The sequence below is a fragment of the Selaginella moellendorffii genome, unplaced genomic scaffold (genome assembly GCF_000143415.4).
Source record: "Selaginella moellendorffii unplaced genomic scaffold, v1.0 SELMOscaffold_169, whole genome shotgun sequence".
Taxonomy (NCBI): Eukaryota; Viridiplantae; Streptophyta; class Lycopodiopsida; order Selaginellales; family Selaginellaceae; genus Selaginella; species Selaginella moellendorffii.
This window is the reverse complement of record NW_003314429.1, coordinates 65,268-91,080: the sequence shown is the minus strand read 5'-3', so window position 1 is coordinate 91,080 and position 25,813 is coordinate 65,268. Positions and strand designations below refer to the sequence as shown.

At 47.5% G+C, this 25,813-nt stretch overlaps 7 protein-coding genes and 1 non-coding gene across 9 annotated transcripts; 4 read left to right on the top strand and 4 right to left on the bottom strand.

The window, feature by feature from the left end:
* Window positions 1–260: 260 nt before the first annotated feature.
* Window positions 261–3,857, top strand: LOC9638455 (CBL-interacting protein kinase 23). 2 transcript variants are annotated; one of them, XM_024667332.1, is made up of 17 exons: window positions 261–380; window positions 456–755; window positions 814–876; window positions 946–1,017; window positions 1,084–1,191; window positions 1,258–1,338; window positions 1,392–1,445; window positions 1,496–1,621; window positions 1,684–1,773; window positions 1,858–1,980; window positions 2,036–2,143; window positions 2,211–2,324; window positions 2,374–2,430; window positions 2,479–2,553; window positions 2,623–2,685; window positions 2,738–2,855; window positions 2,905–3,857. In XM_024667332.1, exons 2-15 carry the CDS (start codon window positions 591–593, stop codon window positions 2,677–2,679), a joined length of 1,293 nt encoding a protein of 430 aa, XP_024523100.1. In that variant the 5' UTR covers window positions 261–380; window positions 456–590; the 3' UTR covers window positions 2,680–2,685; window positions 2,738–2,855; window positions 2,905–3,857. The 2 variants fall into 2 exon arrangements, with proteins under 2 accessions (XP_024523100.1, XP_024523101.1); XM_024667333.1 differs by lacking the exon at window positions 261–380 and having other exon boundaries at window positions 737–755; window positions 932–1,017.
* Window positions 3,858–4,241: 384 nt separating this feature from the next.
* Window positions 4,242–6,280, top strand: LOC9638433 (carboxylesterase 1). The gene has a single exon (XM_024667328.1). It carries the CDS (start codon window positions 4,967–4,969, stop codon window positions 6,056–6,058), a length of 1,092 nt encoding a protein of 363 aa, XP_024523096.1. The 5' UTR covers window positions 4,242–4,966; the 3' UTR covers window positions 6,059–6,280.
* Window positions 6,281–6,580: 300 nt separating this feature from the next.
* LOC9638432 (pentatricopeptide repeat-containing protein At4g02750) lies at window positions 6,581–8,092 on the bottom strand. The gene has a single exon (XM_024667346.1). It carries the CDS (start codon window positions 8,090–8,092, stop codon window positions 6,581–6,583), a length of 1,512 nt encoding a protein of 503 aa, XP_024523114.1.
* Window positions 8,093–8,189: 97 nt separating this feature from the next.
* LOC112343600 (pentatricopeptide repeat-containing protein At4g02750-like) lies at window positions 8,190–10,049 on the top strand. Its single transcript, XM_024667345.1, has 2 exons — window positions 8,190–8,333; window positions 8,445–10,049. The coding sequence occupies exons 1-2, from the start codon at window positions 8,190–8,192 to the stop codon at window positions 10,047–10,049; spliced, it is 1,749 nt and encodes a 582-aa protein (XP_024523113.1).
* Window positions 10,050–10,059: 10 nt separating this feature from the next.
* LOC112343599 (pentatricopeptide repeat-containing protein At4g02750-like) lies at window positions 10,060–11,953 on the bottom strand. Its single transcript, XM_024667344.1, has 2 exons — window positions 10,324–11,953; window positions 10,060–10,229 (listed from the first exon to the last, which is right to left on the bottom strand). The coding sequence occupies exons 1-2, from the start codon at window positions 11,951–11,953 to the stop codon at window positions 10,060–10,062; spliced, it is 1,800 nt and encodes a 599-aa protein (XP_024523112.1).
* On the bottom strand, window positions 11,930–13,131 carry LOC9638431 (uncharacterized protein YwbO). The gene is made up of 7 exons (XM_002993668.2): window positions 12,908–13,131; window positions 12,725–12,847; window positions 12,614–12,657; window positions 12,430–12,555; window positions 12,275–12,359; window positions 12,159–12,215; window positions 11,930–12,102 (listed from the first exon to the last, which is right to left on the bottom strand). The coding sequence occupies exons 1-7, from the start codon at window positions 13,028–13,030 to the stop codon at window positions 12,031–12,033; spliced, it is 630 nt and encodes a 209-aa protein (XP_002993714.1). The 5' UTR covers window positions 13,031–13,131; the 3' UTR covers window positions 11,930–12,030.
* A 79-nt stretch (window positions 13,132–13,210) lies between these two features.
* Window positions 13,211–13,283, top strand: TRNAA-CGC. Its single transcript has one exon. It is a non-coding gene; the product is annotated as a tRNA-Ala (tRNA).
* A 422-nt stretch (window positions 13,284–13,705) lies between these two features.
* Window positions 13,706–17,690, bottom strand: LOC9638430 (extensin-2). The gene is made up of 4 exons (XM_024667343.1): window positions 17,456–17,690; window positions 16,100–17,286; window positions 14,079–16,037; window positions 13,706–14,022 (listed from the first exon to the last, which is right to left on the bottom strand). Exons 2-3 carry the CDS (start codon window positions 17,217–17,219, stop codon window positions 14,104–14,106), a joined length of 3,054 nt encoding a protein of 1,017 aa, XP_024523111.1. The 5' UTR covers window positions 17,220–17,286; window positions 17,456–17,690; the 3' UTR covers window positions 13,706–14,022; window positions 14,079–14,103.
* Between the last annotated feature and the right edge of the window lie 8,123 nt (window positions 17,691–25,813).

The following is a 25,813-nucleotide window of genomic DNA, read 5'->3' as shown; positions in this document are numbered from 1 at the left end:
ACAATGGACGGACAAAGTGTTTTGGCGGTGCGATATGATTCGATGCTCTCTATCAAATCTTTTGTTGGAAAACCAGCACCCACATTTACAACAATTGTATGATTTTTATGTGTATAATGCACACAAGGTTGGTGGCACATCCAAAGATTGTCTCGAATCGCGGCGAGCGAAAACCACGCCCCCAATGCTCTTTTGGTGGCGCCACCGTTGCCCTAATTAGTTCCTGTCTTTCTGGACCACGTCCGTACGCCGCCGCGTCGTGACGTGTACGGCCCGCCCCCCTGTTCCAACGAGGCGGCTCCTTCTCTTCTTCCTCGCCGATGGAACAGTGCGCGGCTTCTTGCGACTCGCGACTTAGGGTTTCTCGGTGGGCACGGCAGGTAATCAATGTCTCGCTCGCCAGCCCGCGCGCATTGCATGGATCCACCCATCACTTTCTCTTGGCTTGTTCGCAGCTGCATTTCCACTCGGCACGCTTGATCTTCCGGCCTGGATCTTGTTTCCCTCGGCGATCTCCTCGAGCCTGTGACTGGGATCAAATGCGTTGTGTCGCTCTTGAGGATTAGGAATTCCATCCAGAGGGGGAAGGAATGAGCTACCGGAGAACTCGCGTTGGGAAGTATGAGCTGGGACGGACACTTGGAGAAGGTACTTTTGCCAAGGTCAAGTACGCCAGGAACTTGGAGACGAACGAGAGCGTCGCGATTAAGATCTTGGACAAGGAGAAGATTTTGAAGCACAAGATGGTCGATCAGGTAAAGCAGAAATGGTCGAGCTCGCTTTCATTGCTGGTCATCTTGACGAACTTTACAGATCAAACGCGAAATTTCTACAATGAAGCTGGTGAGACATCCCAACGTCATTCAGCTGTTTGAGGTAAGTAAGCTTATATTTCAACCATTTCCCAAAGCTCTTCTTTTTTGGTGGTGAGACTTTCCTTTACAGGTTATAGGCAGCAAGACCAAGATTTATATGGTTATGGAATATGTCACAGGTGGAGAAATGTTTGACAAGATCGTAAGGCATCTGACAGTTTTTCATTAAAGAATGACATAGATTTCTTTTTATTTCTTTTTCGTCCAGGCGCGAGAGGGAAAGCAAGATGAACGTAAAGCCCGAATATATTTCCAGCAACTGATCGATGCTGTGGATTATTGTCACAGCAGGGGTGTCTGCCACCGTGACTTAAAGGTGATTCTCGAAAGAAACGAACTGATATTTGTAGAGCTCTCGACTTAGAAGCGTTTGTTTTGGCAGCCAGAGAACTTGCTATTGGATTCAGATGGAAACTTGAAAATCTCAGACTTCGGTCTAAGTGCCCTTCCTCAACAGTGCCGAGTTAAGTTCACCATAAGAGAACTCGCTCATTAAATTAGTGAATGATTTTACAGTCGGATGGCCTTCTTCATACAACGTGTGGAACGCCAAACTACGTAGCTCCCGAGGTAACTGCGTTGCTTGTTGTTTTAGCTTGTGTGAACTTATCGTTCTACAGGTCATCAGTGACAAAGGCTACGACGGTTTCAAAGCCGATATCTGGTCTTGCGGAATTGTTTTATACGTCCTCTTGGCTGGATACTTGCCATTTGACGAGCCTAATCTGGTGGCACTGTACAAGAAGGTATGAAAACATCTGTTTGGTTGTTTTTCCTGTTCAGCTGACATGAATTAAATGCGAATTAGATGCATCGCGCAGATTTTACATTTCCGCATTGGTTTTCAAGGGGCTCCCGAAAGCTTGTACAAAAGATACTGGATCCAAATCCGAAATCAGTAAGAATTAAATTGGCATCATTGATGTAGTAATATTTGCTTGTGCTGGTCTCTCTCTCGCCCTTTTCCGAATTTGTGCGTCAGCGCATATCCATCTCCAGGATAATGGACAATGAGTGGTTTCAAGTCGAACACAAACCAATGACACTTGGAAAGGAACAAAGTCCCAACCTTGACGACATTGATGCGGTGTTTAATGGCTCTGAGGTAGGACGGCGTGTCTGGCAAATTGACATGAAAGAGAACTGAAATTTTCTTGCAGGATCATCTTGTGGCGGAGAAAGAGGAGCCACAACCAGTCACCATGAATGCTTTTGAGATCATATCGATGTCGCGAGGATTCAACTTGTCAGGCCTTTTCGAGCATCGTGTAAGTATCCTCAAGCATTTATCTTTCCTCTCTATAGAGATGCTCACGATCGCGTAACTTGTTGTAGGAGGTGGAACGCGAGTCACGGTTCACATCGAAACATCCTGCGAAAGAGATTGTGAGAACAATAGAAGAAACTGCGAGACCGCTGGGGTTCCATATCCAGAAGAGGAACTACAAGGTATAGTTCTAAAAAGGATTGCATGAGTTGGACAAGCACTTTCCTTCAGATGACGCTGCAAGGGTCAAAGCGAGGTAGGAAAGGCCATCTTTCGGTGTGCACGGAGGTAAAGCGTTTTGGTTCTCATTCTCTCGTACAAAAGCTCTGCTCTCAGGTCTTCGAAGTTGCACCGTCTTTTTACGTGGTGGAGCTACGGAAATCTGGTGGCGATACACTCGAGTATCACAAGGCAACTGTTTGACTCTTCTTTATTTCTCTTCCTCGCCATCAACATTAACAATATGCTGTCGCTGCGCAGTTCCACCAGTCGTTCACAACGGGACTCAAAGACATCATCTGGAAAGATCAGACGTAAACCTTCGTAAGCAACTTTCTCCTTTTCTTTTTGGTTTGAAACTATACAAGCTTGCCAGGCAGGAACCATCCCAGTCTAAATTACAACTTACATCCCGTGCTACGGAAGGCTATCAAAGAGCGACCCCTCCAAGCCTTCCGAGTAAATGGCTCGGACTCCAGGAGAAAGAGAAGGAGGTACTTAAGTGCTTGATTTTGGAATACTAAACAACTGGAATCTCTCCAGACGAGACGAGCAGTACGAGAGAGCGAGAGAGAAGCAAGACTCAGACCCAAGGCTTGAATTGAAGCAAGGCCGCGGCGAGAAAAGCAAGGACATCGCTTCAGTGGACACAGAGGTATTACTCCCTTTTCAGATGCCTCCTAGAAACAAAGAATAGTTTTTCCATCTCTTCTATCAGTTTTTTTTTTTTTTTTCCTCGGCCTCTCTCTCTCCCATTCATGCTTTGTCGCGTCTCATGCATTTGTTTGTACGTAGCACGTAGGTATATTTCTTCCTTTTCTTTCTCGTACTCTTTTCTTCGACTATTTTTCCTTTTTTTTTTTTTTTGGCTTCATGGTGGAGCTACGGCTCTGCCACACGGAAGCATACGTCTTGTGGTTTGGATTTTGTCTCGGCGCTTTTCTTCGTCTCTCCCTCGGTGTGATTTGCTTTGCTTCCACTCTGGGAAGGAAGAAAGTGAGCTGTGACTGGGCTGTATGAGAGCGTGAATTAACGAATCCAGGACATGATCGACAGGACCAAGTTGTGGATTCAACCAAAGGAATCTGCGACAATCCCAAATCTTGCGCTGCAGGATGAGATCACCCAAGCGCTGAGCACGATGATGCGATGAATGAGATCATGTGTCTGTGCTGCTTTGCTTGATTGCTAGCTTGCGTCTTGGCTCGCTTGGTCGCTTGTCTTGGCTTGCGGCTATGGAGGATGTATGCTTCCTCGTAAATCTGGTGGCACGATCGATTATATGTTTTGGATCAAGTCAGAGCATCAGCCACCACGTTGTTTCGCTGGAGGAAAAACTAAAGTTTCTATCACCTTGCCTATGAATCAAGGAGTTGAGTGGTCACACCCGTGAAGAAAGAAAGCGAATATCGAATAATATAGGTAGCTTTGGTTGAAATAAAGGAATCTCTCGGCTTTTGTTGAGAGAAAAAAGAATCTTCCGCTCTCTCGCTCTCTCTTTCTTGCTTTTTTTTCTCTTCTTCTCTCTCTCTCTCTCTCGGCTTTTGTTGAGAGAAAAAGGAATCTTCCGCTCTCTCTTTCTTGCTTTTTTTTTTCTCTTCCTCTCTCTCTCTCTCTCTCTTTGTTTTGCCGCGTTCGCTCGCTCGGATCATAGACTAGGTAGGGCGGGTGGTGGCAGAAATTTCAAAGTCTTTGCCAGGATTCCCACCAGGAATAATGTTTGCGATTCTATAAGGTTGAGGTTGTTTGGTTTGTTTGAGTGTGGTTTGTGATTATCTCATCATACACCCGCGATAACTCATATGCCAATCATTCGCAATGGACGCATCACTCCCACCCTTGGCCGCGAGTGCTTTGCACAAGATTTTTTTTTTTTTAGCAAGTGTCGCTGGGAGATCTCCTTCGCCACACTCGCAGACTTTGCTTAGATAATCTATGCCACAGAGCGAACTCTTGTCAGCATTCTCGAGCAACCAAAGAGCACGAGAGCGATCGATCGATTGTTTACATTGTCTGCTAAGCGGGAAAAGCGAGAGAGTTACACTCGATCGAGAGCGAATTGCTTGCGAGGGGTGGAGCATCCGGATGCTCGTGGACAGCGAGATCGCCAAGGCGAGACCACGCTCGCATGGATATAATTCGCATATGAGGAACAGCTATACCGCGGGGTTTATCAAATCGCGATTTGATAATCAATCAATCACCCTCTCGTGTGGTGCAAATAACTTACGCATAGATCATCCTCTAGATCCACCCCGCAAGGGAGATCTGCAGCGAGGAGAGAGCGATTAGAGGAATATTTATGCGCGCCTTTCACTTTCGTGATTGTTGGTGAAGCATTGTCAAGAGAGGGTCCATGGCAAAGCTTAAACAATGGAAAAAGAAGAATGTGGCTAATCAAGCTCTTGGGCCGCGTAGCTAGAGCGGAGAGGAGCGAGAGCTACAAAACCTGGAGAAGGAAGAAGCGCTGCGCAGGATTGGATTGGAGGAGCGCAGGATTTGCTCCGCGTTTTCTACGAGTTATTTCTTTGATTCTTTCACCGCGCCGCGCCTCTCTCTCTCTCTCTCTCTCTCTCTCTCTCCGGGAGCGCGAGAGAGCTAGAGCATGATGGGCGATTCCACAGGGCCGCCAGCGTCCGCGCAGAGCTGGGAAATCCCCGAGGTTGCCGCGGATTCCAGCTTCGCGGATGGTGTGGCGTCGCGGGATGTCAAGCTCGGCGGTGGCGATGGTCGTGTGTGGGTCAGGCTCTATCTCCCCGCGGCGGCGCTCCAGATCAATTCCAAGCGCAAGCTCCCCATTGTGGTCCATGTCCACGGCGGAGGATTCGTCCGATTCAGCGCCGCCACGTCCTCGTACCACGATTTCTGCAAGAAGGTAGCCACTGATGCCACTGCTCTTGTTGTCTCGCTCAACCACAGATTGGCGCCGGCCTCGTGCCTCCCCGCCGCCTACCAAGACCTCGTCTCGGCGCTCCACTGGCTCCGAGCCCAAGCTCTTCTCTCCACCAGCGATGGCGATGGTGGCGATGCTGCCAGCGCTACTGTGGATGGCAATGGTGATAGTCATGATCACCACCACCAGATCACGAGCTTGCGCGATGGTGGCGACCACCATCTTCCTCAAAGGGATCCCTGGCTAGCCTCGTATGCCGACTTCTCCAGCTTGATCTTCATGGGCGGAAGCTCTGGCGGCAACATTGTCCACAACGCGCTCCTCATGGTGCTCGAGTCGTCCAAGAGCAAGCGCGCGCTCCTCCCTCCTCTCAGCTTCGCCGCCCAGATCCTCCTCCAGCCATTCTTTGGTGGCGCGCACAGGACCGCCTCGGAGCTCCGCCTCTCCGACGGCCCCATCCTCACGCTCGCCATGAGCGACCAGCTGTGGAGCCTTGCGCTCCCGGATGGCGCGTCGCGCGACCATCCCTTCTGCGATCCTCTCGCGGCCGCGCAGCCGCTGCCATGCAATCTCCCGCCGGCGCTGGTGATCGTGGGCGGGCGAGACTTGCTCCACGACCGCCAGGTCGCCTACGCGGATTTCTTGCGCGAGAGCGGCGTGGAGGTGAAGCTCGTAGAGTATCCGGACGCGACGCATGGATTCGTCACGCCCGATGGAACCGTGAGCTACGTGTTCATGCCCGAGGTGCTCCAATTCATCCGCTCCAGCGCCATCGCTCCCCGAGCGTCGCCAGCTTTGACATGATCGCGATGGTATATTTATATATGTGGCTCCTCGCCAAGCTTCCCTTTCTCGACAGTACGTGATGGTGATGAACTGCCTCTTTCCTCGCCGATCGCATCGCCCATCACTGTGAGGATCCAAGAACAAAAAAGAAAGCTGGGTGCTGCTCATGATAAAACGATTGATCGTAGTACTAGTGGGACTTTGCGTTTGTAAATAAAAATGGAGGCTTTTCTTTTCTTCTACTTTGTGTCTTTTCACTTAGTGTTCTCTTAATGATCTTACTGATTCGAGCGATGGTTTTGGCGTGTGCTCTTGTTTCGATGCTGCTGGCCTACTTCTCTCCCGCTCGAATCCCACCGGAGAGCTTGTCCTTGGATCTTTAAGCTTGAGCCTTCCCTCTTGTCTCTTGCCAGCGTCACTACCTCGGACCGAGACGCACAGAAGTTTGGCATTTTGTCTATGCCGTCCTTCCTTTGGCGTCCTTCCATGGAAGAGATGCAACTTTGGCTCTCTAAGTTCGTCGCTTCGCCAGAGAGCGATTCACTGTCTTGCGTACTTCTTTGCGGAGTATAGATTGGAGATGAGAACGTAGGATCCACAGCTCCCGGACCTCATCTCGAGCACACTCTGTGCAACGCTAGAACTTTCCTGTCTCGAGTCACCTTGTGTTCCACAAGCCGAAAGTAGCGTCGCCCACGCAGGAGTCTCCGGGACAAACGGCATGTTTTGGATGAGATCCTTGGCCTCGGCCAGTCTCCCTGCGCGGCTCAGGAGATCCAGAATGGACCTGAAGTGGCCGGCTTGAGGACGCAGGCGGTGGTCGAAAGTCATTGCCTTGAAGTGGGACAATGCGTCTTTCAGCATCCCTGCGTGACCGCAAGCGGAAACCAAGCTCAAGTATGTCACCTCGTTTGGCTCCCAGCCATCGAGAAGCATGAGATAGAGGTGGCCAAGAGCCTCCGCTACGCTCTTGTCTCTCAGAGTCCTCCATTGGTTTCTATTACGATCGTTGAGCAGCCGAGAGTATCCCAGCTCGGCCATCGCATCCAGCCTTCCGATTTGCGAGACGGCTTGTATCATAGCGTTCCAAGATACCAAGTTCTTCTCCGGCATGACCTCAAACACTTTCCATGCTTCTTGGAGATGCCCATTTTGCGCATATGCCGTTCCCATGGCAGTCCAAGAGACTGAGTCCCGGAACGGCATTTGCTCAAACATGCTGCGTGCTTCATCAAAGTTTCCGTTTTGTGCGTAAGCCAGAACCATGACATTAAAGACGACCAGGTTGTGCTCAGGCATCATGTCGAACAAAAACTTGGCCTCTCCAGCATGCGCATTTTGGGCATATGCGGTGACAATGCTACACCAAGCTACAAGATCAAAGAGAGGCATCGTGTCAAAGTATCCCCTGGCTTTCTCCGGGTTTCCTTGCTCACCACACGCGGCGATCATAGCAGTCCACGACACAACATTCTTCTCCAGCAGCGTTTCAAACATCTTCTCCGCTTCTTCTACATAAGAATTCGTCGAAAATACCTGGAGCATGGTGTTCCACGACATGGTGTTCCACACCGGCATGCCATCAAAGATGGTCTTGGCAGCCCTCACCTCTCCAATCCTCCCAAGAGCCGAAATCAAAGCGGTAAAGGATGCCTCGTCTTTCGCTGGCATTTCCTCAAAGATTTTACGCGCCTCTACAATATGCCCCGCTTGGGCATATGCTGCAAGAATGGTGTTCCAGGAGACACCATCTTTGTAAGGCGTTTGATCAAACACGGCACGAGCGTCCTCAACGTAGCCGTTATCGGAGAGCGCCGCGATCATTATATTCCACGAGATTGTGTTGGGCTCATAGACCTCTCGGAACGCCTGCCTTGCGCTCTCTACATCCCCGCATTTGCCATACATCTCTACCAACAAATTGCCCAAGTATCTGTTCCTCCGAAACTCGCTGCCCAGGACGCGCTCGTGGAGTTGTCTCCCCTGGCGTGTATCTTGGCAAGATCGGATGAGCGATGCATAGTGCTCGATGCGCTCTTGCCTCGCAAGCATTTGACACAATCATATCTTAGTATATGGCACAAGAGATTGCGAGAGGCATCCACCATTCTTGGATGAATCGCTATCGCCCACGCGCTCGAGAGAAACAATGCAATCCATCGAGGAGCTCGCGAGGTTTGGGTCCCTTGTCAGATCATGCGGCAATTCCAAGGACCTCGACCGAGGACGATGTGTTCACGCACAGATCAATGCTAGCGAGCACAGATCAAACAGATACCTCGGAAATCTTTTGGTAGACATGTATGGAAGGTGTGGGCAGCTCGAGCAAGCATGGCTGGTGTTTCACCAACTTTACAAGCCCAACGTTTTCTCCTGGAACATCATGATGTCTGCACTTGCCCAGAATGGGCATTTGGGACAAGCGAGGTCTATGTTTGATTCGATGCCTCAAAGAGATCTTGTTTCTTGGAATACTATTATAGCCGCGTATGCTGACATTGGAAACTTTGATCAAGCAAGCACGCTGTTTAAGGACATGCCGGAGAGGGATGTTGTATCATGGACTGCCATGGTTTTAGCATATGCCAAAGGCGAGGATCTGGAAAACGCAAAACTTCTGTTTGATTCAATGCCTGTTCGGAATGAAATAACGTACAACGCAATGCTGCAAGGCTACACACTAAACAAAGAGATTTCAAAGGCAAGGGATACTTTTGAGAAAATGCCCGAACATGGTACCGTCGCATGGAATGCCATTATCACAGCAAATGCCGCAAGTGGGCATTTCGACATTGCGAAGCAGATCTTTAGTGAGATGCCAGAGCAGGATCTAATAGCCTGGAACAGCATGCTTGCGGCACATTCGCAAGATGGCGATGGCGACAGGAGGCTGAATGAAGCGATTGAGTTTTTCGAAATGATGCCAGAGAGGGACGAGGTGTCTTTCACTACAATGCTAGTAATTCTGTTGAGAAGCAGCAAGCTAGATGATGCCAAGGCGCTGTTTGATCGAATGCCCGTGTGGAATGGCATTGCTTGCAATGCAATGGTTGAAGGCTACGCGAAGAACAACCACCTTGGAGCTGCCATGACGCTGTTTGACAGCATGCCCGCCAGGGATATAGTGACGTGGACGTCCCTGGTGGCAGGCTACTGCGACCACGGACACGTGGAACAAGCCCGAGACATCTTTGACTCCATGCCCGTCCGTGACCAAGTGACGTGGACTACCATGCTGGCGGCATATGCCCAAGTCGGGCATGTAGAGGAAGCCAGGAGTTTATTTGTAGAAATGCCGTGTCAAAGTCTGGCAGCGTGTAACGCTATGAACTTCGCTTACATCCAAGCGGGATTCTTAGACGTTTCAAGGAAAGTTTTTGATAGCATGCACGTAAAAGACAGCATTTCATGGTCATCCATGATAACTGCGTATTCTCGAAGCGGGCATCACACTGAGGCCAGGAAGCTCTTTCGAATGATGCCGGAGCGCACGGTGGTGGCATGGAACATGATGCTGCAGGTCTACACGCGACGAGAGGATTCCAGTCGGCCGCAGGAGCAGCAGCGACGCAGGGAGCGGAGTTTGAAGCGCGTGAGGTGTGTTCTTGAGCTCTTCCAGTTGATGAAGCTGGACGGCTGGGATCCCAACGAGATCACACTGCTCAGTCTCATCTCGGCCTTGGGACACGAGGGATTCTTCGGTTTGGCATGGCGGCACTTCGTGTTCATGGACCTGGATTACGGCTTGGATGCCCGAGCCAGCCATTTCCGCTGCATTGTCGATCTTCTTGCTCGAGCTGGGCAGCTTGACGAGGCTAAAGGGCTGATCGAGAGCATGCCATACGTTCCAGAGCTCAAGAATTGGGCCACTCTCCTCTCTGCGTGTGATATCCATGGTGACACGCAGCAGGGAGCGGCTGCTGCAAGGAATGCCGTCGGAGTCGATGAGCAAAACCGGTTGCCATACATTCTCCTGTCAAATGCCTTGAAAAGAGTATGTCAACTATGAAAGTTTTCTGTCACCTGGTTCTTCGCCAGAGCTGCATTGCTTGGCTCAGATGGAAATCCATCCTTGGCTTCGGTCCAGTGATCGAGGACGAGGTGAAAATGCTGTTTTCCTTGATATATCCCAAAGTCCGCGTACATTGAAAGGAATTGTCTCCTCCCTTCAGATGCGCTTCTTCTGCGGCTGCACACGATTAAAACCAGATGAAAAGATGTCTCGTTAGGCAATTCATTCATCTTCATGAGACTAAACAGCTCCATCGCTGCTACAGAGTTACCACTGTATGTGTATGCGGCTAACATGGAGTTCCATGAGACAACAGACTTCTCTGGCATTCTATCGAATAGAAACTTGCATTTCTGGTCAAGTCCATGTTGGGCATAAGCGAAGAGCAATGCACTCCAGGAAGCAGTATCACGGCATGGCATCTCATCAAAAACTAATCTCGAGCCCTGCAATCCACCAAATTGGCTGTTTGCAACCAGAATGGAGTTCCAAGACATCACACTGTGAAATGGCATGGATTCAAACAACCGCTGGGCCTCAACCAGGTAGCCGTTTTGGCCAAACGCAGTAACCATTACATTCCAGGAAACCACATCCCTCTGTGCCATTTTGTCAAAGACACACTTAGCTTCTTCCAAATGACCAGCGTGGGCATAAGCTACGAGCATTTCCGTCCAGGCAACGAGATCCTTCATAGGCATTGAATCAAATACCTTCTTTGCGCTCTCAAGATGACAGTTTTGGGCATAAGCAGCTAGCATAGCATTCCATGTCACCAGGCTTCGCACCGGCATCACTTCAAACACCTGTACAGCCTCGTCCAGCCGCCCGCTTTGACCGTATGCGCTCACCATGGTGTTGCAAGCTATGAGATCACTCTGGGGCATTTTCTGGAACAACTTGGCGACGGCGTCAACAAGCCCACGCTGGGCATATGCAGCAAGCATGGTAGTCCAAGTAACCATGTTTCGCTCTGGCATCCGATCGAAACAAAACCTTGCCCTGTCAACCATCCCGGCTTCGCTGTACGCCGCAAGAATAGCAGTACATGACACAAAGTCACGCTCCGGCATCTTGTCGAATATCTCCTTCGCTTCCGCCAGACACCCGTTTTGGGCATATGCAGTCAGCATCGCGGTCCACGACACGATGCTTCTCTCTGGCATCTCCTCGAAGAGGATCTTAGAATATTCTAGCCGGCTGTGCTGCGAGAGAGCCGACAAGAGTGCGGTGTAGGAGACAATGTCCCGTGCCGGCATGTCGGCGAAGAGGAGAGCCGCTTCCTGGAGGTGCCCGTGCCGCGTGTAGGCCGACAGGAGAGTGTTCCAGCACACGAGGTTGCTCTCTTGCATGGAATCGAACAAGATCCTGGCATCGTCAAGGAGCCCATTCTCCACAAACGCGGGAAGGATAGCTGAGAAAGAGATGATGTTGTGATGCGGCATTGCATCAAACAACTCTTTCGCTGTGTCAAGATGCCCGGCTTTGGCATATGCAGAGAGCATAGTGTTCCAGGACACTAGAGTCTGTTCCGGCATCTCTTCAAACAGTTGCCTTGCAGCTTGTAGATTCCCAGCTTGGACGTAGACAAGCAACATGACATTCCAGGACGCTGGAGATCGATCTGGCATGTTCTCAAACATGCGCTTGGCGTCTTCTGGATGCCCGTTGCGAGTGTAGACAGAGAGCATCGCGACCCACGAAACCGCGTCTTTGGCATTGGTGGCATCGAACACCCTGCGTGCATCGTCGATGCTCCCACACCGGCCGTAGACCTCGATCAGCTTGTTGGCGATGGCCGCGGAGCTGTGGACGTTTCCTTGGATGCGGGAATGGATGTCCTTGGCCACGGACAGTGTCTTGCAACGATCGAGCAGTGCCAGGCACTCGCTGGCTTCCATAAGTCTGGAGAGGGAGAGAGAGAGAGAGAGAGAGAGATTCTTTCACACTAGAAGATGTAAAGAGACCATAAGTCTAGCTAGCTCTTCTTGAAAACTTCGATAAAGGAGCTGGGTGGCTGGGCGCCAGAGAGTTGATACTTGCCATTCACCTGTAGAGGACGACGAAAGTTTAGTGATCACCATCAAAGTTTAGAGTTGTGCTTACTAGAAAATGCGGGACACCATTCACTCCAGTGCCATATTTTTTGAGTTGTTCCAGGACCTGCGCAACAGTAGAACATCGCGACGCTGAAGCCTTGGAGATAAAAGAAACAAACAAACCTCCTTGAGGCCGGCATTAGGATCAGCGAGAAACTCGCTGGCCCCCGTGACTCCAACTTTGTCCGCGGCATCCACCAGAACTTGCCTGATCAAACGAGACCATGTCAGCTCAACCGAGATCTCACAAATCTTCGCCGAGGGAGAAGAAGAGAAACCTGTCACCGATGTATTTCTCTTGAGTCAAATAGTTGAGGAAGAGCTCCTCGACAAGCGCGTTCTGCTTGTCATAGCCTTGACGTCCAGCCAGTTCGATAAGCCTGTGGCTGTCCAGAGTGTTTCCCCTGTGGAAATCCCACAAAGTTAACACACACACAAAGATTAAAGCGTGATGATCTTTACGTGAGGCCGCCAAAGTTGATTTCGAGTCCAACATCCTCAAACACCTGAGAACCAATTTATCATCTTAGACTTACTAATAAGCATTTGCTAGATCATCACAGTAAAAAAAACCTTGCTCAATCGGCCCACGATAGAAGAAAATCGACCTTCTCCAAACTTGGACTTGTAATAAGCAAGCTTATCAACACCCTCGACGGGGGCGCTGGGATTCAGCAAGTAGGGACGCCATCGAACCTGCGTGATTGGATCGAAGCGTTCTAAGACTCGAGAGGAGGAATGAATCCAACCAGTTACCTCGAAGTCGTATTCGTCTGCCGAGGCCTCGATTGCCCGCTCCAAGTTCTTCTTCCCGATGTAGCACCAGGGGCACACCGTATCCGACGTGACATCGATCTCCACAAGCTTTCTTCTAGGCATCCTTGGCAGAATTAGAGATAGCTACCTGGTGGGCGAAAAAAGCAAGGAACCCTACCCTCTCCTTTGCGATTCCAGGCTTCCATGTCTCCCTCGAGAAGTGTTCTTTTCCGCCCATTGGAACCTGCAAGGAAGTCGGCGATCGGAGAATATGCCTGGTATCAGCGGCTGGTAAGATCAAACGGGGATGTAGCTCAGATGGTAGAGCGATCGCTTCGCATGCGATAGGTAAGGGGATCGATGCCCCTCATCTCCATTTCTTTTGGCCACGAGCTCATTTCTATGATGTGGTTTTCTTTTGGCATTTTTTACATTTCTATGATGTGGATTTTCTTTTGGCATTTTCTACACAGGAACTAGTCTTGAGTTTCAAACCTTTCATTGTCAAAGTGGTGAGCAGCAACGATCAATGCGGCATAAAAGTCCTCGTATGGAAAATACGATCGAGCAGCCTTTTCTTCTGGATTGCCGGGTGTCGAGCTAGAAAAGGAGAGACTGGCCAGGATTTCCTTTCGTTCATTCAATGCCCGCAATCGACTCCTACATTGTGAACCTTGATCTCAGGTCTTGCTTGCGACGTCAAGATCTTCTAAGAAGATCGATCTTCTTAGAAGAAAGACGGATCCTTTTGAAAATCTTGGATTTAGCCTTTTGGCAGTCCTGGAGACACTTCCAGAATGGTCCAGCATGCTTTCTAGTCGCAGAATCAAATTATTTACTTCAGAATCGTTCACAACTGGAAGCCAGGAGGGCGCACATATGCGCTAATTCCCTGTGTTTATTGGCAACCAACAAAAGCTCTCAAACTTCCTCAACAAGCCTGTGCTTATTTTGCAGGGGTCCCGCTGCACTTCAAAACTGCCCCTGAGCGCTTTGTGAGCGCCTTGAGAAGATTGCGGAGAGAAGACTTCGATGGTGGAAACAAATTGCTACTCAAAGCCAACGAGATCCCAATCTACACATCCGTATCTACTTCGACGTCCTCTTCTTACAACCTGATGAATTTGAAAACTTGTTAAAACTAGGAACTGTGGTTCTATAGATTTCTCACCTGAAAATCAAATGCTCCTTAGCTCCTAGTACGAGGGTGGAGGTGGAGATTTATACACGTAAGGAGGTGATTGATACTCCGGTGGCGGAGGCGATTTGTAGTAATAAGGTGGTGGGGGTGGTGACTCGTATTTGTAGGGAGGTGGAGGAGGGGATTCATACTTGTATGGAGGCGGTGGAGGTGATTCATACTTGTACGGAGGTGGAGGTGGGGATTCATACTTGTAAGGTGGTGGTGGTGGTGACTCGTATTTGTAGGGAGGTGGTGGTGGCGACTCATACTTGTATGGAGGCGGTGGAGGAGATTTGTAATAGTAAGGTGGTGGTGGTGGTGACTCGTATTTATAGGGAGGTGGTGGCGGGGATTCATATTTGTAGGGAGGTGGTGGAGGGGACTTGTAGTAGTAAGGTGGAGGAGGAGGCGATTCATACTTGTAGGGAGGTGGAGGTGGGGATTCATATTTGTATGGCGGGGGTGGCGGAGACTTGTAGTAATAAGGTGGAGGGGGCGACTTGTATTTGTAAACTGGGGGTGGCGGAGACTCGTATTTGTAGACTGGTGGTGGTGGCGACTCATACTTGTATGGAGGCGGTGGAGGAGATTTGTAATAGTAAGGTGGTGGTGGAGGTGACTCGTATTTGTAGGGAGGTGGTGGCGGGGATTCATACTTGTAGGGAGGTGGCGGCGGGGATTTGTAGTAATAAGGAGGTGGTGGTGGAGATTCATACTTGTACGGAGGAGGAGGTGGAGACTCGTACTTGTATGGAGGTGGTGGCGGGGATTTGTAGTAATAAGGTGGTGGCGGGGGTGACTTGTATTTGTAAACTGGCGGTGGTGGAGATTCATACTTGTACGGAGGAGGAGGCGGTGACTCGTACTTGTATGGAGGTGGCGGGGGGGATTTGTAGTAATAAGGTGGTGGTGGTGGAGATTCATACTTGTACGGAGGAGGAGGTGGAGACTCGTACTTGTATGGAGGTGGCGGTGGGGATTTGTAGTAATAAGGTGGCGGCGGAGGTGACTTGTATTTGTAAACTGGTGGTGGTGGAGATTCATACTTGTACGGAGGAGGTGGTGGCGACTCGTACTTGTATGGTGGTGGTGGAGGGGACTTGTAGTAATAAGGTGGAGGTGGCGGGGATTCATACTTGTATGGAGGTGGTGGTGGTGACTCGTACTTGTATGGTGGTGGTGGCGACTTGTATTTGTAAACTGGGGGTGGCGGAGACTCATATTTGTAGACTGGAGGTGGCGGGGATTCATATTTGTATGGAGGTGGTGGTGGGGACTTGTAATAGTAAGGTGGTGGAGGTGGGGACTCGTATTTGTAAGGAGGAGGCGGCGGCGATTCGTATTTGTAGGGAGGTGGTGGTGGGGATTTGTAATAGTACGGTGGAGGGGGCGGGGATTTGTAATAGTATGGAGACGGTGGTGGGGGCGACTTGTAGTAATACTTAGGCGGAGGTGGAGGTGGGGACTTGTAATAGTATGGTGGTGGAGGCGGGGATTTGTAATAGTAGACCGGCGAAGGAGGAGGAGGGGATTTGTAGTAGTAAACCGGTGAAGGAGGAGGTGGCGATTTGTAGTAGTAGACCGGAGGTGGCGGAGAGGCGTAATGGTAGACCGGTGTTGGTGGCGGAGGTGACTTGTACTCATAGGGAGGTGATGTGTAGAAGCAGACTGACGATGGCTCTGGAGTTGCATAGATGAAAGGACCGGCTGTCAAGACGAGCTCCTTCTCTGTTTTCGATTTGAACTTGAGCTTGGCCCCTGTTGCACCAGACCTGTAGTCCGTGATGACATTGCATGACGACTTGATGTAGCTGCTCTTGATAATCTTGGCCTTGCAGCTGCTTGCTTCTTCCCAGGATTGGTGCGGGAGCTCAATTCTAAAGATTCCATGCTTGTTGGTGTAGCCGTAGTAGTAAGATTCGCCACATGTGATCTTCACTTTGCCACCTGCATTATTGCACACAGTATCAAGAGGAAATGAGTGAGGAGAACAATATCGAATACAATGCAATTGAGAATGTACCTAGCAGACCCATGTGGTGATGCCTGAAGGTATCTGCTTGTGGTGTTCCAGCATCTGTTGCAATAGACCTTGCCCGTGACCACTACCAGCTTGTAACTTGGTGGGGGTGGCGATTGGTAGTGGTAAGCTGGAGGTGGCGGGGATTTGTAATAGTAGACAGGCGGTGGGGGAGATTTGTAGTAATACGCTGGTGGAGGAGGAGATTTGTAGTAATATACTGGTGATGGAGGAGGTGGTGATTTGTAGTAATATGGTGGCGGAGGAGGAGATTTGTATTTGTAAACTGGAGGTGGTGGTGGTGGAGACTTGTAGTAATACGGCGGTGGTGGTGGAGACTTGTAATAGTATGGAGGTGGAGGAGGAGATTCGTACTTGTAAGGTGGTGGTGGTGGAGATTTATATTTGTAGACAGGAGAAGGTGGTGGTGGTGATTTGTAGTAGTAAGGTGGTGGCGGGGGTGGAGATTTGTAGTAATATGGAGGTGGAGGGGGAGATTCATACTTGTAAGGAGGTGGTGGTGGTGATTTGTAGTAGTATGGTGGGGGAGGAGGCGATTCATACTTGTACGGAGGTGGAGGAGGCGACTCGTACTTGTATGGTGGTGGCGGTGGCGATTCGTACTTATATGGTGGTGGAGGAGGCGATTCATACTTGTATGGTGGTGGCGGCGGCGATTCATACTTGTATGGTGGTGGCGGCGGCGATTCATACTTGTATGGGGGCGGCGGAGGTGATTTGTAGTAGTACGGTGGTGGAGGCGGCGACTCGTACTTGTAGGGAGGCGGAGGCGGCGATTCATACTTGTAGGGAGGAGGCGGAGGCGGAGATTTGTAGTAGTAAGGCGGAGGAGGTGGCGGCGATTTGTACTTGTAAACCGGCGGAGGGGGGGGCGGCGATTTGTACTCATAGACCGGCGGAGGGGGAGACTTGTACTCGTAAACCGGTGATGGCGGTGGTGGAGAGCTGTAAGTGTAAGTCTTGGTTTCAGCGCCTCCTTCAGCTTCTGCTAGTGCGGGCGTTGCAGCATTGCCCACGGTTGCCACCAAAGCCACGAATTGAATCACCGCGAGCCAGTGGAGCCGAGTGCCTCCACTCCTGGCTGCCATTCTGACAGAATCGAGCCCTCAGCTAGTCCCCTGGAATTCAATCCTAGAATGCTTGGAATGGTTCCACCTGCGATCAAGACAAAAGGCCACCTGAGAAAAACAAAAGAGGGATTCTAGTGTTGAATGCCAGGAAAGCAGAGCAAACGCGAAATCTTGCACTTGGCAGACCAAAAGCAGGCAATGCAGAGCAGGGAGGGAGTAGATCGCGGAGTAAAGAAAGTGGAATCGAGTCTTACTGCCTCTGCTGCGTGTGAGAAGGCGTGTCCGGAGATGGAAAAGATTCGGCGCTCTTATCAGCCTGGAACTAAGAGCTGGGGAGCTGTGGATGGTCTGCCAAGGTCCTTTCCCTTTTCCCTTCCTCAATGGAGGGAGAGAGGAGAGGATGGAGCAGACGAATTTCACAAGTGAGAGAGTGAGCAAAGCGAATAGGGTCTTATACTGCCTCTTTCAGTGCATGGCCATTTTTTCTTTCTTTGTGATGTTGTAGTTGGGGAATTTTCTTCTTGGTTCCTGTTATCTCACAGCTGGCATTGCTGGACCAGCATTGCTTACTGGCTATTGCTCCCTCGAGACTTTAGTAATCCCCATCTTTAGGGGCTGTGGAATATGCTCCCGTTCAAGATGCGTTTTGTTGTCTTGCTTTTGATGTTTTGTGGCACGGACAAAAGCTTTGCTTTACTTTGCAATTTTGTGAGACATGTCCATAGGCCCTGCTTTTGCGCTGGGTGCGCTCCAATTCAGCATGTCCAAAGTGTCTACTGTTTTTGTTTCTCTGATTATCCTGCTAAGCCAGCTCTAATTTGTGTGTTAGCAACAGGGACTTTTCTTTTCTTATGTTTTTTTCCTGCTTTCTTCCAGCTCGGAAGAAGAGAAAGTTAGTTGTGACCAACCCCGGAAATTGAATGGGCTGAGGTGAGGGGTTGCAGTTACTTTGCCAAGCATGATGTGAGCCTGGACCGGATGGGGCAGCAGCAGAAGCAGCAGCAGCAGCAGAAGCAGCAGCAGCAGCAGCAGCAAGTAAACAAAAACGTAAACCGGTGACATGTTCACGACCTTGGTCGCAATAACTGCAGCTGGTGAATGAATTCTAGTTCTTGTAAATTATGTGCGGTTTAACCCATGAATTCATGTTTCACAGAGGAGTCGTGTGTTTCCTGTTGCCGGCTGCCGCATCTCCCGTGTCAATGTCTGAACTCACCACATCTTTGTGAGGTTAAAAACTGTCAGTTGAATCCCAGCACAGGGCCGGTAAATTCTCGTGGTCAGAGTTAAATGAGGGAGAAAACGCTCGTCCAGCCAGGCCAGCCAGTGTTGAAAACGGACTGACGTGAAATTTGATCGTGGCTGCCCTGCACCGCACCGCACTGCAGACACTGCTGTACGAACTGCACTGAGGGGAGTAGACGAACTTCTTCTTCTCCTTCTCCTTCTTCTGATCAAGCTTTGCTTTTTCTCTCTGGCCTGTTTGGTGAGTGTCGTACGTGCATGGGCACCTTTTCTCAGCGATGCATGTACGTTTCATAGATGTGTGATAAGAGATTGTTTGGTTTGGTTAAACTTTGGATGAAATGCAAGGCAAGATTTCACCGTCTGCCCTGCTTGAACTTGAACCCCAAGCTACAGCGCTGCATGTCTTTGAAGCGAGCTTGATATCCTCAACAGACGCACGAATCTTCGTGCCATTAAGAAGTTTCAATTCGATTCTACCAGTTCCTGGGTAGCGTCCAGAAGGTGGTGTGGTGTCCCGTCGCACAACGGTTTGATCTACAATCCATCTGGACACGGATGGATGGATGGATGCTCTAGATTTAACTGGGCTCAGAAAACAATAAAAGGTTCTGGAGCGAGAGAGACCAGGCACATGGAGGCCTGCAGACAAAACAAGCACCTGCACACAAGATTTTAAACAGTACAAGCATGAGAGGCATGTAATGCTCTTGTCCTGCTTCTAATGAGATCAAGTGTTACAAAGGTTTGCTGGGCTTCAATCAATTCCAATCACGGCTTAGAAGTTCATTCTCTAGAAGAACATAAACAACGACAATTTAAAAGCTCGGTTTTAATTCGTACTACGCAATGTGTTTCAGCCGAGAATATCCATCAGAGAAATGTGGCTCTTGGGGCACTTGCGGACGAAAGAGATGTCGCGATCTCATCCCTGTCCACACTGTGGCCCCACAACCTAAATGAAATTGCAAGCGAAGCCTCCCAAAAGCACTCATGCTTGGAGAGCGTTCGCTCGCGACGATCTCAAAATGGATCTCTCGAATCGATTAGAGAGATATCCAGAGCAGCAGTACGTCCAGGAGATCATCCTCGTGTCGATGGGCTCCTCTCAACAGAAATCATCCCCGGAAGCCAGTTTGTTTATTGTTCTGTCTTTAGTTCGTTCGATCCATCATGACTTATGCATGAACGCAGAGTTTTCCTTGTCGCAGAGCTCGAGTGGAATGCAGAATCTCACCGCCATTGCAATGCAAGCAAGAAAAAGAGCGATGCTCCAGCTTTGCACGACGTGGGGTTCCACAGACCTTTGACTGATCAATGTGTTCGCAAAGCAACCAAGTCGAACAAAACATTAAACAACAGCCTCATGGTGCCTCTGTCAGCTTTATATTTTTCTTACACTACAAACAACACGTATACAGTTATTTGCCATGAAATAAATCAAACACGTAACCTTTAGCAATGTTACATCTTATAGCTGGCGACCTCATTTGTTGGAGAGCTCGAGAAGGCCGAGCTTACACGGAAGCGGGTAGGACACAAGTCAAGATCTTTGACAAATTCCGGAAAGCTAGCCGATGCAGGAATCACAAACACCAAGAATTTACACACATATATAGAGTTCGGATGTTCAGAAAGTTCGTTGTTATTGTTCTCAAAGTGAGAAGTGGCAACGTTTCTAAATAGAAGTCCTTGTTGGAGTTCTGTCTTCCTGTGACGTAAATCAGCATCACCAGCAAGGTTAATTGTGAATTTTGTTTCACTTTCATAAATGTTTCACACAAATCTCATATACACTTTGATTTAATATTGACATTTTGAAATTTAAACTTCAAGACTTCTTACATTTTAGGATTGAAGTTCTTATATTAGTTGTTAAGTATATCACAGCCTCCAACTAGATCTAAGCACAAAAAAAGCTAGAAAAGCTGGATCTAACAAAAAACAAATGCAAATCTAATGAAGAGTGAAGAATTTGGAATTAAAAAAAAATGAAATCCCTATGCCCTCTAATCCAAATGTTATATAATTAGCATTTCTAGCACATTCTATAGTTATATAGGATCTCAGTGGAAAAGAACAAAATGCAGGCACTTGAACTAGATAGTGCCACTGCTATTACTATCATCACCAATGAGTTGTGAGGAGAGTGTTTCTGGCAAGAATTTGAGCATGTTAGGTTTAATTTAATGGCTAGTGTGAACAAAGCATAATTAAATTAGCTATGACTAATGCTATTAAGAATAACATTAAAATTTTAAATTAGGTTAAAATCCTCTAATTTAAAGTTAATGGTTCCTCTTAGATTCTAAGGATTGTGGCTGCATTTCAGAAGTGGAAGATCCTCCTTAGTGTCTTCCCAGCTGCAAGGAACCACTGAAATCTGGAATTGCATGGTCGAAAATTTTGCACTGGGGGTTGGCAGGACCTTAAACTTGTGAACATTGAAACTCTAATGAAAAGAAAAAACAAAGATTAACAAGCTTTTAATTTTAAGTACAAATTGATTTTCTGAGCAGTTCAAACTACAAATGTTTTATTTTCTTATTATACATATTTTACTTTTAAGAGTACTTTGATACTAGAGATTTAGAAATCTTATATGAGGATGTAAGTTGTGCAATTTTAAGTGTTATTAGTGGTATGACTGTAGTTATTCTTAATGGCTTAATTCGAAGGGGCCAATAACAAGATAGTACTATTGATAGACCAAGTGGTGATGGAACAAGAATGATAATTTCTTTGGTTTATAATCTAACTGAAATTTCTTTTGCATAGTGTGCTGTAAATGTTGAAGGGAGCAGAGAATAAGGATTTTTTTTTGAGTCAGGTGGTCCTTTAGAAAATGTATATGATGATATTTTGGACTTATGTCATATTGATCTCTTACCTCACCTCTTCCATGGTATGCTTGCCAGCACCATGCCTCACTGCTACATGGGCATCACTGCTGCTTGTAAACAGCAACACCACCCAAATAAACCCAAGTGAAAGCCCTATGGAATATTTATGGATATTTTAATCCTAATGTTACAAAAGGAATTTTAGCAAAAAATGCTAAAGAAATGCTAATGGTAGCATTTGCTTACTTTAATGTTAATTTCTGGTGTAAAGATATTACCATTAAATTTAACTATTAAATTAGAATTTACAAAATCTAATATAATAGTGTGGTGGTGTGAATGATTACCATTAAACATATTCATTTAATGGTGGGTGCGAAATCTCCTAAGACAGCATCCCTTCATGTAAATTTGGCTCATCTTATAGTACTCTTCCTTGAGTTTGTTATACTTATAGAAACTATAAGCAAGAGATGGATGGAGTCTTACTGAATAAATAAAAACTAGTATAAACCTTACTTTTATAGTGAATCTAGTCAAACTTCAAGTTAATCCAAAATAATTTAGGAATGGGTCTATAAAAATCCTAAATACCTAACCAGAGCCAAGTTCACACATAGTGCTCACGTTAACTTCTGCTACTAGCAATCCCATAGCAACCTGGGAACCATGCATGTGCATGATATGTGTTCAAATATTGGGAATAGGGATTTTAGGTTAAGTTTTTGTAAGTAATGATGGCAAAATATACTACAAAGTGATAAGAAATATGTGAATATTTGCATACCTTCTAAATCTATTAATATTTATATGTTTTTAAAGGTTAAATGAATAATAATAATAATTTTTTTATTAGTATTGCTAAAAGTGAAATTTAATATTCTGCTAAAAGATAAGTAGAAAACATATGGAAGTCGTGATGCAATTAGGTACTTACGAGTGTTAACTACTAACCTGTAGCTAGGCGATTAAAAATGTTTATGATTAAGACTAGTATGGTATCTAATTGTATTCTATCCGCGAACTTCCATTCTTGATTAAAGAAAACATCTTTATATTTGGAAAGAAATCCATGAGGTTTTGGTTAATTAAGTAGATGTGTTCCTTCAATCCAGGTTTCTCCAACTCAAGTTCCTCTGAGCCATCCTCCCCTAATGACTGCTTCTATTCATTTTCTTTGTAACTAAGGTTTAATTTTTGAATATAAAGTATATTTAAATTTTTGGTGAGAAGTTATAAGCAACAGTCACAGGTGGCTAAATCTTTTACACTTCCACCATGTCCACTACCATCTCCATTGCATTTGTCTCAATGTTAGAGGGGTTTTTGCATTCCACAAATCCCATGAGCTAAGAATGCACAAAAGGTCCAGATGTGATATCTCGGTACAAATTAGATATGATCAACACACATAGGGTTTTGGGATCACTAGTCATGGCCACTGGAGCTAGCAAAGTTGATACCAAAATCAGATTATCTGTGCAAAGTTTCTTTCAGCTTTATTTTATATCATAAATTGACTAGTACTAAATATAAAGATTATATTTCTCTTCCTACAGAATTAAATAATAGAAAGTTTTATCAACTTCCAATGAAATTATATGAGGAGTTGGTAAAGCCCAAATTGGACTAATAGTTATAGAAAATAACATAATTTTGAGTAATTAATTTAAAACAGAAATATATAATAACCCAAAGAAATTGAGCTATTAAAACTGTCACTGCTCAAAGGTTTTATTAGAGTTTGAAAAATATTTATATTATAAATATTCACAAAATATCCCAGTCTTCGACTAAATATATGATATTGGATTAGTACTAAATTGTTTTTGATAATTTACATATAAAACTAAATTACAATTATCTTCCATAACCAAATGCTTATTAATGTAACAATAAAGTTTTCTACAATTTGTTTTATTACCAGAATACAATACTAAATTTCCATCCTCTTGCAATCTTAAGACGCAATTAAATCATTTTTTTAATGTTTTTACTGACCATAATATCCTATTTTTACTATATAGTATCAGCTCACAAAAAATGTTTAAATATATATGTGCTTTACAGTTGAAGGAAATTAAGAAATGTGTCTCTGATAGATATTGATGTGGCATGTTTAAATATCCACCTATTAATATACTTGGAAAAAATTACATTTCCTTGTCCTTATGTTAGTTTTAAGTTGAGGTCTTTGTGAACAATAGTTTCTAATCATATATTGAAAAGCATGTTCAGCAATTACAGTGAGATATGAAGCACCAAACTCCATAATATCATCATAAGCATCTGTTAAAAGTGTACCTAACTCACCCCTAATAACAGATCCTTGTTCTGTGCCCTCTCCAGCATTTACAGCACACCGTGCAAAAGAAGACTGTAAACCCAAGTAGTAGCAATTATCATTTTTGTTCCATCACTATGCAGTATATCAAGAGTACCATCTTGTCTTTGGCCCCTTGGAATTAAACCATTAGGAATATGTGCAATCATAGCACTGATGGCATTTAAAATTGCATGAGTTGTATCTCGATCTAAGATATCTAAATCACCAGCATCAATAGTAAAAGGATATACTCTTGAGAGAAAAATAAGCATAATAAGAAAATAATACATAATAGTTTTCAAGCTGCTCTACTACAGAATCTTTTGTATTTATATGTCTTAGTAAAGCGAAAACAAAAAATACACTCATTAAAGGAGGTGATAAGTTTTTTTTCCCAACTGGCTTATGAACCTCCCAACATAGTTTCTTGACCAAAAATCACAGGTTTATTCTCCACTTTTGAAATGTAGCCACAATCCTGGAATCTGAGAAAGCATCCCTCCTTGTAAACCTCCAGCTCGTCTTGCAGTACTCTTCCTTGAGTCTCTTACACTCCCAGAAGCCATCCACATCCTTTGTGTACTTCTTCATCTCCCCCAGCGAATCAAACGCGTGGCAGAAGCCAAATCGAGCTGCCTTGCCGAGCCATTCCTCGGACCGCATAATCTCCCCGATGAGCCACATTGCTCTCGGATCGTCGGCATCGGCCGCCACCTTGAAGCATTCCAACGCCTGGTGCACATCCTGCTCTTGGAGCGCCAGCATTCCACTCACAAGCATCTCAGCCGCAAGCTCGGCTTTCCTTCCCCACACCTCGGCCTTGACGACGTCGCCACCCTCGAGAAACATGACACTGATGTCAACCATAGCATCGCTTCCGCCCTCGTACTTTGCCGCCGCGACGTAGCATTCCATGGCAGCCTCGAGCTTGCCTCGACGCCTGTACAGTCCGGCCAAGAACCGAAGCCCGTCAACGCTTTCCACGTACCTCTTACAGAAACGCTGCATGAGCTCGTCCGCGGCCGGGCTGGGCATGTAGCGGCTCGCCTCCAGCACCAGCTCGATCGATCGCAGCCTTGTGAAATCGATGGAATTCAGAACGTCCGCCTCATCCAGCCCCGCGGCAAGGAGAGAGAAGGAGAGCTTGTCCTGGACCACCTTGTGGCGAACCAGCTCAATCCAGACGCTGTTTGCGGTCTCGAACTCGCAGCACTAGTCCATGCAAGTGAGCCACGAGGCTTTTGCGTAGGGGTCGGTCTCATTCACCAAGTTGAAGAAAGCCAAGCCCATGTCCTTGCCCGCTCTCTGGAACCACATCTCCGCGTGGTCCATCTTGTTGCAAAGGCAGCACAGAGCTCCAGACAGTAGGCACTCGTCGGCCTCGATGAAGTCCAGGTATGCGTGTAAGCCCCACAGAGATCGCCCCAGTTTGTTGCCACTCTCCGCGCTCCGCTTGGCCAGCTTCCGGAGCTGCTTGGGAAGCTCCTCCGAGTGCCGAGCGAGCAGCTTCTTCTCATTGTCGTTCAAGAGCACGGAGTAGAGTGGCGCGAGAGCCTGTGAGACGCCATACCCGGTGCTGGCCAGGCTCACAAAATACGCGAGCTCGTTGAACTGCATGTCCGGGTAGCTCCCCAGTACCGGCCTGCTGGCGAAAGCCCGAGAGACGAACACCTGAGCAAATGGATTCCCCTCGTTGGCCAAGGCAAGCATGCATCCCCTGGCCACGGCTTGCCCCCTCTCCACCTTGATCCTGGCAATGAAGTACGTCGCTAGAGCCCTGAGCCTGCGATCGCAGTCCAAGCTCATGGAGAGCGCCAACTCGAAATGCTGCTCCGCCACCTCCGGGTTTGCCTCGCATCCCAGTCCCTCGAGGAGAACCACGCCAAGGAAGAGTTGCTTCACCGAAGAGTGCTGGAGCTGGGCGATGAGCGCCAAGATGTCGCCGGTCGACTCCCCGCTGAGCAGCATCCCATACAAGCGCTTGCGGACTTTAGTCAAGGCGGGATTCTCACCTTTGACGAACGCTGACCAGAGGTAAGCCACGTTCAACGCGTCGGCCTCGTCGTCCAAGTCTCCCGGAGCCTCGCAACAGTAGACGCTCCCTGTCTGGTAATCGTACTCGATCTGGTCGATTCCGTGATAGCAGAGCAACCCGAGGTGTCCATTCAAGTCCTTGAGGATTTCTTCCTTGTTGAGGA